This window comes from Physcomitrium patens, chromosome 12 (genome assembly GCF_059467195.1).
Source record: "Physcomitrium patens ecotype Gransden chromosome 12, ASM5946719v1, whole genome shotgun sequence".
In the NCBI taxonomy this organism is placed as follows: Eukaryota; Viridiplantae; Streptophyta; class Bryopsida; order Funariales; family Funariaceae; genus Physcomitrium; species Physcomitrium patens.
This window is the reverse complement of record NC_143421.1, coordinates 10688701-10702151: the sequence shown is the minus strand read 5'-3', so window position 1 is coordinate 10702151 and position 13451 is coordinate 10688701. Positions and strand designations below refer to the sequence as shown.

Sequence of the window (13451 nt, the reverse complement as noted above, 5' to 3'; positions counted from 1 at the left end):
GAACGAAGAGTGAAGACTGGGAACTGTACTGTATGATTACAAGACTTGTATACAACTGTTAGCGATTGATAGACTATACATGAGGATTGAAAGAAGACAGAGTCAATTACGACAGACTCGAAACTCTTGACCTAGGCAACTTGCGCAACCAATTGAACTCTTCCATGTGATCGACTCGTCTGCTGGATCCACCTGGAATGGTGCGAACTTTGCAAAGATTGGGGTCTTCCATTTGGACATAATTTCTCTAGAATGTGTATCAAACTCTAGTTATTGTTGAAGAGAATAGACCCCTCGGTGTTGAATTGTTGAGAATTCATCAATGGTAGAGTACCTACATTTGACAGTCAGTCAGGTGCTGTGTTGGTAGCATAACTTCACCGTTGTATGCAGATGTTGGACACATGACATATGGTTTATTTGCAGTGCATGTTGGTTTATAATTTAGCCGAGTTGTCATTCCTTCCTTAGCAGAATTGTAAGTTAGCTTCAAACTTTCATTATCATATTTCAACTGGGTTTTGACTGACTTTCCATCGTTAGAATAAACAAGTAGCCTAAATCACCAGGAAAAGTATTTGTACTTGTAGATCGTTTCCACCAGTGCTTCCCCTCTAGAATTGTAACATCCTTAGCTATTGTGAAGCTGCCGTTTTAGGGTAGGCGCTGCCACAGTGCCGCTTTTGTCTGCAGCCTCCCATTTTGAGCCTCCGCTTGGCAACCCCGATTGCTCTGCTTACAAACATGGTCATACGCAGCATCAACACAGGGATTAGTAATTCGCGAGGCTCGTGGATTCATCACCAGTGAGCATCCTTTACAACACCAACTATTCCGATGTGGAATCTGAGTGCGATGTAGCCTATAATAGAGGGGGATTATGCCTGACAACTAGCGACGGCGGATCACTTGCAGCGCCACGTGAGAATCACCGAAGCCATGGCTTTTCCCAGTTTGGGAGATGGATGGAATCCTTCCACCCAGCTCAGCTTCATGCATTTGAGAGGCTTCGTGGAGATGTAATTGACGACGCTGCAGCAGATCAGAGGACTTGACAACCGGATCAACCGGTAGGTGCCACGATGCAGAAATTATAACAACCCCAGCAGGTATTAATATCTCCACAACGGATAGAAAAGCTGAATTTTAACGCTTATCGCGTGATGATATCTAGGAATAACTGGTTGCATGGAACAGATACGATATAAACGAATAATTGAATAAAAGCGTATCCAAATCTATGGTTGGGATGACAACCGGGACAGGGCTCTCAGAACGGTACCATATCTGGAGTAATTTACCACAGATTGGGGCTGGCAATGTTACAGGAGCTCTGGGCAGCAGTCACAGGGGCAGGGGAAATTGAAATCTGGAACCGATTGAATGTTCACAATGGCGAGGTTGAGAATACGCTGGGTAGTAAAGAGAACAGCATGAAAAAGCAAGCTACGTGACTAGGTTTTCCAAACCATCCGAATTTCAAAACCGATGACAAGCGTAGTTGCAGTTTGCGCGGCACACCGGCTCTGCAACTGAGAAAAGAGGCCTCGTAAACATAGATTACATACTCACTACATCTGCTATTTCAGGTAAATGACATAACCGGACAGCGTAATCTCTGCCATGGGTAGAAAATAATTTCCAACACACTAAAATACAGTAAATACACACTATGTAGAAACCCAGCCAAACTTCTACTCTAACCTGGGCATAAAAAACACGCAAGGAGGATATAATGGTAAAGGATTAGCAGAAGTTCTATTCCAAGTGTAACAGGATTTCTAAAACTCGAAACAATGATCTAGTCGGTCACCTCTACAACTAGTAACTCCTACACTGAGTGTCACAGAATTGCTCAAGCCGGCTTTCAGATTCTGAGCAACTGCAACAGGATAGTCTAGCGAATGTGCATATTATCGACAGGGACTACAACGTCTGGTAACTTTCACAAGTAGGAAGTATTGATAAATATGGAACTTTCCGAGTTGTGAAGATTGAAGAAAAACTTGAGTCTTAAGCCTCTGAACACTGAGCCATGTCTACCCTGTAAAAGAATTATCCCTATTTGTTGGTAGCGACTTGAAATCATTGACTTGAAAACGATTTTCTCCTAGAATTAATACTTGGAGAATTTCCTGAAAAAAAATCACCAATATAAACCTCAAGATCTTCAACTTGGTACTTGATGTACTTGTCTGGATGCCGTCCATTTTCTATGAAGTTCCTATAACGCCCAACAAAAGCTCGATAAGCTGGGAGCAACTTATCAGCGATGGAAATCCTCAATTCGTCACGCAACTCATCGCCGTACACAACCCATTGTGATTGTATACGGTGGGCGTCATCGAAAGCAGCATTGAAATTCTTGAATCTGTCCTTCAGAATTGCTCGAGAAATATTACTAGATCCGCCCGAGCTCTGGATTCCTTCATCTTTCAAAAATGATAAGACCTTGCTCCAAGCAGCCCTCTGATAGTTTGTGGCATACTGACGCAACATGCTGGTGTGCTTTTTGACCCAGTCATCTCCAATCAACGCCCTAACCTCAGAGTCTTTCACCTTCTGAACCATGTAATGGACGTTGTTCATCAAAAATAAGCTGCTCAACGCGGGATCCTTGTGAATTTTTGATTTCGTCTCTAAATTGTTCTGGAGAACGTGCATCAACCAGTTGATCTGCACAGCTAAGGGTGAAAGCTCTTCTCTGCCCCCTCTGTAATCGTCTCCGTACCCAGGCAACTCGGGATCATCCCCTAACAACTTTGGAACCTCCTTTTTTTTCCCAAAAAGCAGCTTTAAAGTTTCGGTATAATCACACAATAATTTGATGTAATTCATCACATACCGGTTAAGTGGGTGCACGGCTCCTCCCAAAACTGGAGTCTTCGAAGCATCTCTCTGAATGGCATTTTCAAATTCACCAAAGGTTCCTCTTGCCGCTTCTCCTAAACGCATTAGAATTCCTTCGGCTTCTGACCTTACACTTGCACCAGAAGCTCCGGCGAAAACGACATCCAATTCGGGAAGGATGTCTCGTAATACTTCATACATATCAAGAACTTTGAAAAGCTTCTCAGGAGACCGCCGACTAATAGCTATAGCCTCCCCGAAGCTCAGGAGTTGCATCATAGCTCCTTTCCCGATTTCATTGAAAATGTTCTCACTCAGGGATAGTGGAAATAACTGGGCTTGCACAGTCGAGACAATTTCAGAAAATGACACGAAGTGTAAGTAATTCAATTTGCAATCAAGTCCAAAACTTTAAAAACGGAAAGAAACTCAAAACACATACAACAAAAAAAAATCGTTAAAAATAAAATAAAGTTTAGACTGCAGCCTACGTCATAAACAGCAATAGGATGGTTTCAATGAAGGGATAAAGACGCACCTCATCACAAAGCTGCTTTTCGCTGGCAAACAGCACCTTCACCCCTACATTCATGGCCTGGTTCCATTTCTTGATTCTGTCTTCCTGAACTTCCCATTGCATTTTCTGCACCTCGTCAATTGTCACTCTTTCGACTCCCAGCTCATATAAACTTCCCTCTAATATGACCTTCCTTTTCTTCACATACATATCCGTGCACTCCCTTTTATACTCTCCCCCAATCAAGCGTTTCGCAATGTCAGCAAGATCAGCTGCAACTTGTGGGGGAACCAAATCTACTGAAGTTTCAATTTTATCCACTGGATAAGCCACGGGAACATCCTCATCTTCGTCGTCTTCACCGTCGGAGCTTCCCGACTCCGGATCAACTGCATCATTTGCAGGAGCTCTAAAGTACCCGGCGGATAGCAAATCCAACAACCAATCCGGGTCCACTTTTTCGCTGTACTTGTCCAACATGTATCGAAACTCTTCCAGTAGTTTTTGAAGAGCCAAATGATGTAGGTTTTGAGCTCGCTCCAGGGTCCCAGGATCTCGATTATGAATTTTCATAAAATCTAATTGATGGACGATCTCGTCTACTGCTTGCAGAAATTGTAACGAATCTTCTTCGGAACCCTCAAAGATCCACTTCTGTCCAGCTTGTACAGATCCACTTCTGTCTGAATAACCATTGGTCCATTGCGATATCACATTTTGTGCTGCATCCAACGCGAAGTTGTTAGCTCTTGTTTGGCTGGAATTTCGGACGGTGGAATTCCGAGCGGTTGATCTGTTGGTCCGAGGGGGATAATCTTCAACGTCCGAATCATGCGAGCTTGATGGTTCCGGAGTAACGTCCTCTTTCGCATTCATGCTGGAGAATCGATGATCAAACTTGGATAAAATATGCAGCATGTCATCCGTCATAGTGTCTGTGGTTCCCAGAGCTTTCACGATGTGCTGCGCGGTCGCCAGCACCCGAGCCTCCCCATCTGGGGCAGCCATGGCTTTGATTTACACTATTCAACTTACCGTCCACGGCTTACAAAAAAAAATCTATAAAACCCTGAGCACCTAATTTCGTAACTCAACCACAGAAAACACAAAGCCTGAATCTGCCTTCTTCCGCACCACAACCTTAAGCACACTACCTCAAGCATCTAATAATAAATAACATAAAATAAAATAAAATGAAGTCATTTACAAGCTACCGACAAAGCACGGGTCGTACACACGGAAACCATTACGGAGAGAATGCTTAGCACCATATCAGCACATTCTCTACCAGTGCGCAAAATCGACACCGAAACCGCTACTTCCAGCCACAACATTCCCCTTCCTACATCACAACCAATCCATTCCCCCCTACAATGCACCGAGGCTTCACATCCACAAGCTCTCCGACTCCTCAACGATCGCACATAACCGCAAATCCACGCCAACCGCGACAAGCATCTCGATAATACCTACGCCACACCTTCGGGATTAAACAACCCCGCGACACGCTTCACCGCGGGATGGACTCGCAATACTAGGGCTAACTCGTGCATCTCGAATCTGCATACATATACAACACCGACACTGTAAACTGGTGCTCGGCTTCTCCATACGTCCGCTGAATGGTGCCAATTCCTCACCCTCCTCTATGCTTTGACCCTCGTAAACTTGCACAATGTCCCGCAACTCCGCACCCTCTCTCGCTTGCGAAACTCTCTCTCTCGAGACTGACTGACTGAATGCCAGAGACGACTCGGCATCCCGAGCACGGAGAAGGGCTCTTCTTCGACTCTCCTGGAAAGCTCCAGCGTTGGCGCGGGCTGGGTCGGGGTGCCACGCTCCGCCCAGCCCGGCTCGACCCGTCATGATGTGATGGAACCTTTATTCGTTCAACTGCTCCAGATATAGATTCGATACCCGTCCTTCCGGGTATCAACGCCAGCCCGATTTTAGTGTCGTTCCGTGATCCTTTAGTTAGGTCAGTACTGTCTTGAATGCTGGGGTAGGTCGAAAGATCGGGGAAGGTCGTGAGGGAATTGAGTGGCAGATTCTGCGCCAGAACTGGCCTCCGAAAGAGGGCAGAACGTGCGCGGTGGTGGGGTTGGTTTTTGCTCTCAGGACCCTGCTTTTTGTCTTCGTCGACACGGCTTCAGAAATTTCTATCAAATTCTGCACCACAACACATGAAAACTGCGGATCGACGATTAAAAAACATAAAATGGCGTGAGCTACCACACAACCATGACCTTCTTCATTGTAGAAATAAACTTTTAGCATCCATTTGAAATAAATAAATAAATCAATCAAAAAAAATACACAGAACTCGTTCATTTTGGTGTCAAGTTAGGAGTTTGTGAAGAACTAGGATTTGGAATAGACAGCAAAACATATTTCAATGTTATACTTGAATGCAAATTTCATTTTTGTCATGTTTATAGATTTCTTGAAGTGTATGTATGTCAAAAGAATTGGACATTGATGGTGCAGTTAATGTTAAACAAAGGATTGATTTGAAAACTGGTCCACCTGCATTCAGAATGTAGTAATATGTTTTAACATCCAGACTAAACTTTTATCATTGTTTATTTTATTTAAACTAATCGAAAAAAATCGAATGTGCATCTTTACCCTTAGTTTTTCGTTTTTTTATTACTATTTCGCTAACTTGTCACCAAAGATATACAAATATATATGTACGTAAATATAAATATAGCTGTTTAGTTACTCTGAGAATATCAAAATGCATTTGAAGGTCGATAAAAGAAGTTTTCATGAAAAATTCATTCACTCTAAATTGTCTTAATGCTCAAGGTTGACATCAGCAACCATGGTCTTCACAGTTCATCTTCTTAAATTGATACGAGTTTATTGGCCGGCATCTCCAAGGTACCTAATTAGATTGGAGGTACAACTATCCTTTTTAACAGAAAAATATAAAAACAAAAAGAAAAGAGATTTGAAACTCTACACACACACACATATATATATATATAAAAAATATATATATATATAATATATATATATATATATATATATATATATATATATATATATATATATATATATATATTCACGCACATACAGTGCCGAAGTGGGTGAATCAAATACGTTGGTGGTATTTTAAGCATTGATGATAGCTTGAGAGTCATCTGAAAGAATGTGCAAAGCTTGAAATTCACAATGGTCAAAGCAATAACTCCTAGATTGTACAGGATCTTGCAACTAAGCTTGACAACAGTACAAATATCAAACATCGCTATACAATGGAATAAAGAAACATAGAAGTACTAATAGAATAGTCTTAATCATCATGGAAATCCAGTCACAAAAAGTAGGAAATTAATAACCCAGTTCACCAATAAACAATCCAGCTATCAAGATTCAACAGTACAATCTTGACAACACCACGAAGGATGTTTTTTTCAAAAATCCATCAATTTAATGCCTACGAAGAGTTTCTCAGCTACACAGCACCTATGGGAACCTAAATTGGACCAGCAGAACTTCCTCCAGACATTCATTTTTTGACAGACAGAAGCAAACAATCACCCACATTGACAACTCGGCAAGAACGTATGTACACCGATCCAAATGGGTGCTGCAGAGCACCTTCATCAATTCCAAGTTTCCAGGAATTAGCCTCAACTCCACTGGGAGCCTCCAAGCTTCACTCTAAATCAGAAGCAAAGCTGACCTGCGCATCCTGGTACAAACTACAAAATCAATGAGATCACATGGTACAAGATCCATGAAGAACAAAAGATGTTCGAAGTGGGTAGCCAAGAGAGAGAGACTTTTCAGTCAATTTTTTCCTGAACAGATCCTTGGGGCATTCTCCAGGAGTAGAACTTAAACAGTGCCACCCACAGATGCGTAACCCACAACATGCTCGCGAGGATTGCAAACACGAGCTTGAACAACCAACAACATGCCAGCCACCTTGGCATTATGTGGTCCGCGTGGCCTCCCAAGTAGAATCTCCCAAGAGCCCATGTCAAGTACGGACCAAAGCCTGCCCTCACAATGGTAAAATACACTGTAAAAAAAGGAGAGATGCTTAAGAATAATTGCTTAGCTTTCTGAGATGAATCCTGCGCCATTTTAGACAGAGTCCAAATGTTCTGCACAGGGCTTGTGATTTCTCCCCCTGCTATACAGCACATCACAGATATGGCCCCATGCTGAATGAAGTACCGACACGATATCATGTAGGACAAAGTTCCAATATGATGAATGATGAAGAGATAGTCATCCGGGGCAGTGAATGCAAGGTTGAGTAAATCAACAATAAAATATGCCATGGAATACTCCATGATTTTGTTCTGTAGAGGAGTGTTGGGAGCGTCCAGAACCCATTCTTTGGAAAAAATTTCATAACAGCACAAGGCAGCCACAGCGGTACCATGGGTCAAAGACATTCCACAGCTAGCTGCCTCGTATCGGGATCGCCCCTTCCATAGCTTGCTGAATAAGAAAAAATAGCCATAGAAATACACGGCGGTAAACAAGCATATCGATCCAAACAGCACCAGGTTGTCTGTGATAATGGCCATGTCCATTGTAGTTACAAATCAACAGGTCCCCAAAAAAGGCTGACAAAACCACATAGATTAATTCCAACTTGTCCCGAACATTCTAGACTAGAATCAAAACCACATAGATTGATCGCCTCCAAGTCAAAACCTTTTGTGGTCATCGACTGGAATCCAGACTGATCAATTCTCCTGCACACCAATTTAGCGAAACGACCGATGAGCCAGTCATGACATGGAACGTTATGTTCAAAAGTGAGTTGCAATGAGAAGTAAAACATGCAGAGTGAAACCAAAGTTACAGCATCCACGTTATGGACTAGATTTGCTCACAAATACTGACATTGGTTATTTTTCAATGCTAATGTACAAAACGAAACAAAATAATAATAATAATAATAATAATAATAATAATAAAATAAATATTAAAAAAGGGTGGGAAAAAAGGTTCTTTCAGATACGAGTAAGTTTCATTGGCAATCAGGTTAGAGTCTTAATATAACGTGAACGGAAATCATAACTTGTGATCAGAATCCAAAAAAGAGAACTGCACTAAGCTCTACCAATGCCAGCACAGAGCTTGAGCAGCAGAGCTTCTGCATTCATTACGTGAGCAATCCACTTAAACTCTGAACAATTTTTACAAATCTTAGAGATACTATAGCTTCTCAAATTACCGTGACGGTGTACATTCACAAGATGACACAGTGGAAGAATAGACCGAGGTTACTCTAGGCTTGATAGCATAAGGAAACTATTTACAGTCTGTAAGAGGATGAAAGGTAAAATGTAATCTCAAACTACTATCGAGACGTTGCCTCAGCTCAAACCCAAGTTACATTCATGATTGGACATTGCGAAGAATTTTCAGCCGTGAACCACAAACCAGATTGCAATGAGATTCCCATCATTTTTCTTGATGGGACTGACATTGAACGAATACTGAAACAGAAGCAACATGAACATTTCTTTTCTCTATCCACAGCTTGACGAGGACATCAGTTCTTAGCAAAAAGACAATAAACCCTCTACCCCGAATGAGCTTATACATGCCTCTATAAATAACTGGGCACATGAGACGAACTCAGGTGTGAAGCGTGGTATTCAGATCAAACAACGCGCAAGTCGAGGCTGCGGTGGTTGTCAACATTGCGTAAGACTTGAGAAACTTTGACACATGGATTTGAAAGAAGATACGAGCACAACAACTCGTTTCCAGAGAGTAACGCTGCTACAGCTACATACAGGTGCGATCAGCATTTCCAATGCACGCAACTTGGTGCTGCAAACACTGCCACGTCAAATGTGCGAGAAGCCACAATGTACGACGAGTGAGAGAAAACCAGAACGTCTAGCGTAACCCCCACCCCCCTCCATCAAACTTAACCTCACTCCAGAATCTTTAGACGCAGGTACGAATCTATCATCGAAGCAACCGAAGCCCCGTAACTCAATACATCAACACAATGCAAGACCACTCCAGCTAAATAACACTAGAAATACTCAGCCTACCACATGAAAGAAATCCAACTCGCAATTCTCAGAACTGTCAGAGAGCTCTGACAAACAAACACAACTAGCGCGTGAGGACACACACACACACACACATTCCCAATCCAAACATCAAACCCAACTTCCTTCCTTCTCATCTCGGAAACTCATCAACCACTCACCCACACCCAACTCAATTAATGAAACCCAGAAGGCATAAGGAGAACGCACCTCGACGTGAAGCAGGCGAACTGGGTGGCGACGGCGAGGGGCGGCGTGAGAACAAATGTCGGAGCTCTCTCACATTGTGGAGCTAGCTACCCATCGCCTCACGACGACGACGACGACAACTGAGCAATGCGAAGCTCGCTGGAGATTTTGAAATCAGCCTAGTGCCTTGGGAATGGAGTGCCGAGCATATTCCGTTGCCAACACGACAAAACTCGATCTGCCACGCTGGCACCACACAGATGACGTGGGAGGAGAATCTCGCATCCCCCGTGTGAATAAACCGTGGCTCACTTTGGAGATATGGTGTCTCTGCGGTGTGAATGCGTCGAATAGGAATTTCGACGCCAAGCACCCCCCCGTAGTTGAATGGGCCACACTAATTCTTGAAAACAAATAGCAAAATAATGCTTCTCTATTGTGTGTTAAAGTGTATCTCAAGTACTATATTTGCTACAACCTTAGCTTGGATTCCAAGCTTGATTTCTGGAGTATTTGAGTTCCAAGGAGTTATAATTTATCTTATTCTAATACCAAAACCACATGACTTCCTAAAAAAAACAATGATAATAATGATGATAATAAATAAAATTGAAAAGAATCATGGAAAAAAAAAATCAAAAGAAAACATCTTGAAGCAAATGAAGCTTCAAATAACATGCCACGAGATCTAAAAATATTGTAAAATATTGATTTTATTTATTTATTGTTTATTTTTACTTTCTTTTCTTTGTAGAATATAAAATTGACGTAAACACAACAACAGTAGGTTTAATTTTGAGCATGTAGATTAAACTTGACAATTTTTTTAGTTAAGAAAAAATGAACAACAAATACAAAACAAAAAAGTAGTAGATCACCAATCAACAACATTTAGAACTTCTTTTTCCTTTTATTCATTTCTTTCTCCCTTTCAAAAAGAAGTAAAGTATTTGTGTGTAGCACACTGGCAATGAAAATCAGGGGACTCAGAAAAAGAAGATCCCAATTGCTTTTCTTTTTCTTTTCACCAGAAGCAACTAATAGTGAGTTCCAGTGCAGTGCACTGAGTTCACGAAAGTGATCATCCAAAAAGTAGTTCCGCGACTTTTGATGCTCCGCGTCTGATTCTCGGCCGACACACTCCGATTTTCCCTCTTTTTTTTGCCTTCAAGCCCTAAGCAAGAAATGGGAATTGTGCGTGTTTGGGTGGGTATCGTGATATGATAATGCATGCAGCCTTTACACTTTGCGCAGAGCAAGCAGCATGATAGTCTCACTCACACTGCTCGTGCCCATTCATTCATTCATTCATTCATTCGCGACAATGATGCTTGCTTGCTTGCTGCGGTGAGGCCGAGAATTGACTCCCATACACACAACACAACACTTTCCTTGCTTACTGACTTCAATGGCGGCATTGGGGCGGGGTCCGCGTTGTTTCGAAGCCCTGTTGTTGCTGCTATCTGTGGTGGTGTTTCATTGTGGCGTTGTGATCCAGGCCAGGACGGAGGAGAACTCTTTTGTAGTTAGTCAGCACGGAGGAGGAGGAGGAGGAGGAGATGGGAGCGTGAATCTCGTCACGCGCGGTGCATCGCCGTGTCGTTCTGGTGCTGAGGTACGAGGCTGGCAATCTAATTTGGACGCCAATTTGTTGGGTCTGATTCGAGTGGGGTGAGATGTGTGAGTTCAGGACTGATCTTGATGTTTCGGTGCTAGAATCAGAACATTCTGAGGTTTTCATTTGTTTTTCAAGGGTTAATTGGATGGGTCATCAGGACTAGAGATTACTTTGGATAATAGATCGGTGATGTATTCATGTGATTGATGCGGGAAATTGCACGCGGCAGTGGATTTGCTTTCGTCACTTGGTAACGAAATGTTTTTTCCGCTGCCTGACCGTTGATGTGATCTCCGTAATCAGCGAGGTGTTTCAAATGAAGAGATCCGTTGGAACTGTATGGCGATTGGTTGTCGAAAACTTTGAACAGTGCTACGTACACGTTGACTTATGAAATATGTTGGTACATGAACTTCTGTCTTCTTGTCTCGCTGCAATCTTTCTAGCAATTTTCGTTCTAGGATTTACTCAATGTTTGTGCAAGGTTCCGTCGCGTGTATGCAGTTACGGCCAGAGGAATCCTTGATTCGAAGCGTAGTTTCTAAAGCTGCTGCTGATGGCGCTAACAATGTGCTCATAGGTAATTTGTTGTGTACACTATCCACTCCAATTCGATCATAAAAATTGGTGATTCTATGTTTTGGAGTTCATAATTCTGCATAGTGGGTTATGGGCTTTTGTCTTAATCAGTTAAAGCTTCTGTTCGTTGTTTTTTTATCAACTATGGTCAACAGAGGCTTAAAATTTATTCCTTCTCTGAGAAAGACAGTGTTAATCATTCCAGGGCAGCTCTTGCAGAGCCTTTTATTGTCACTTGTTGGGATCAATACATAAACGTTCACAGATTAACTCTATTGTCTTTACTCTGATCCAGAGCCTTGCATTCTTCAAACAACCAAGTCATGCCCTGTGAAATGCGTCAGAACTGATCCGTAAGTATTCATCCTCTTCAACCTCTCCTTTTAGTTCAAAGGAGAAACAAGGGTGTTTTTTTACTTTTGGGCAATTTATCCTTTATGTTGCAGTTCATCCATGACTGTGTGTTTGTGCATCATCTTTATCGCTGCTTTTGAAACACCAAGAATGTGCAACCGTAATTGAAATGTGGGGTATCTCTATCTTGGTTCTTTTTGCAGGGTTTGTGGGGTGGATAAGGTCACATACTGGTAAGTATCAGTATGCTTCTTTCTTTTCCATTTTGTGATAGCCTTCACAGGCACAGTTGTTTGTCTGGGCATTGTGTGTTCCAGTAGACGTACTTTAGTACATCTGCAAATTTGGTTATGTTAGTGGAAATTTCCATTTCTTTTGAATTTGATGTCCTACTCAATGTCTTTGCATCTTCACATGTACTGTGATTCTTGGAACTATAACCAGGTGTGGAGCTGCCGATGCAAAGTGTGCTGGAGTTGAAGTAGCTCACGATGGGTCCTGTAATTTATGGGAGCTGGGTACTGCCACTAGCTCAACCACTGCTCTATATGCCCTGCATTCCTTACAACTTAATCGCATGTTCTGCCTAGTTATAGCAGGATTGTTTGTTGCACTACGTGTTGTTTAAGTTCAAAGCAGCATTTTTTTTTCCTGTTCAGCATTGTTTTATCCATTGTTCCTCAACCAGCACCCGTCCTTCAATATTATAATTTTTGGATGCATTTATGCCGGTACATCTTTACGCTTTAGTAGTTACAGATTCAGAATTTTAAGCAGTGAGTCAATTTCTCTTACTGAGCTACTTTTGCTCCAGTTTGTGTTCGAAGGCATGTGTATGTATTTAATGACACGACTACAAAAAGCGTGTACTGTTATATAATGTAGTTCTAAGCAAATTATTTTTTATGTACTCATTATAGTTAAATGTTCTGAACAACTCTCAAAGGATCAACTTTTGAGCTCATTACGCCCCTGGGGCATGTTGGTCCATCCTGGAGTAACTCGACAACTTGTATGATGAGCTGCGTACATATTGGACAAGGCGTCTCGTCTTATTACTTACATTTCTGAATGCTGTGTTAAGAATAATGTTTGTTAGTTTCCTTGTTTATTAGAGATATAAAATATGTTGAATTTTGAAAACCCATACAAGTTTTTAGAAGAAGAAAACCAAACAGATGTATTGTGATCACTATATTCTGTCTCGTGTCCTGGAAACATGATGTATTGTAACCGCTGACTTATAAATATTTGTTTTAGTTTTTCATTCTATTTTATTAATGCAGGTGAGAGTAGATTA

At 41.9% G+C, this 13451-nt stretch overlaps 3 protein-coding genes across 3 annotated transcripts; 1 reads left to right on the top strand and 2 right to left on the bottom strand.

Moving 5' to 3' along the window:
• Window positions 1–1533: 1533 nt before the first annotated feature.
• On the bottom strand, window positions 1534–5116 carry LOC112289644 (exocyst complex component EXO70B1). The gene is made up of 2 exons (XM_024535021.3): window positions 3389–5116; window positions 1534–3183 (listed from the first exon to the last, which is right to left on the bottom strand). Exons 1-2 carry the CDS (start codon window positions 4373–4375, stop codon window positions 2086–2088), a joined length of 2085 nt encoding a protein of 694 aa, XP_024390789.1. The 5' UTR covers window positions 4376–5116; the 3' UTR covers window positions 1534–2085.
• A 1558-nt stretch (window positions 5117–6674) lies between these two features.
• LOC112289205 (TLC domain-containing protein At5g14285) lies at window positions 6675–9730 on the bottom strand. Its single transcript, XM_024534231.3, has 2 exons — window positions 9622–9730; window positions 6675–8091 (listed from the first exon to the last, which is right to left on the bottom strand). The coding sequence occupies exon 2, from the start codon at window positions 7924–7926 to the stop codon at window positions 7165–7167; it is 762 nt and encodes a 253-aa protein (XP_024389999.1). The 5' UTR covers window positions 7927–8091; window positions 9622–9730; the 3' UTR covers window positions 6675–7164.
• Window positions 9731–10745: 1015 nt separating this feature from the next.
• Window positions 10746–13061, top strand: LOC112289270 (uncharacterized). Its single transcript, XM_024534355.3, has 6 exons — window positions 10746–10947; window positions 11099–11215; window positions 11723–11798; window positions 12093–12150; window positions 12355–12384; window positions 12596–13061. Exons 1-6 carry the CDS (start codon window positions 10831–10833, stop codon window positions 12777–12779), a joined length of 582 nt encoding a protein of 193 aa, XP_024390123.1. The 5' UTR covers window positions 10746–10830; the 3' UTR covers window positions 12780–13061.
• Window positions 13062–13451: the final 390 nt, after the last annotated feature.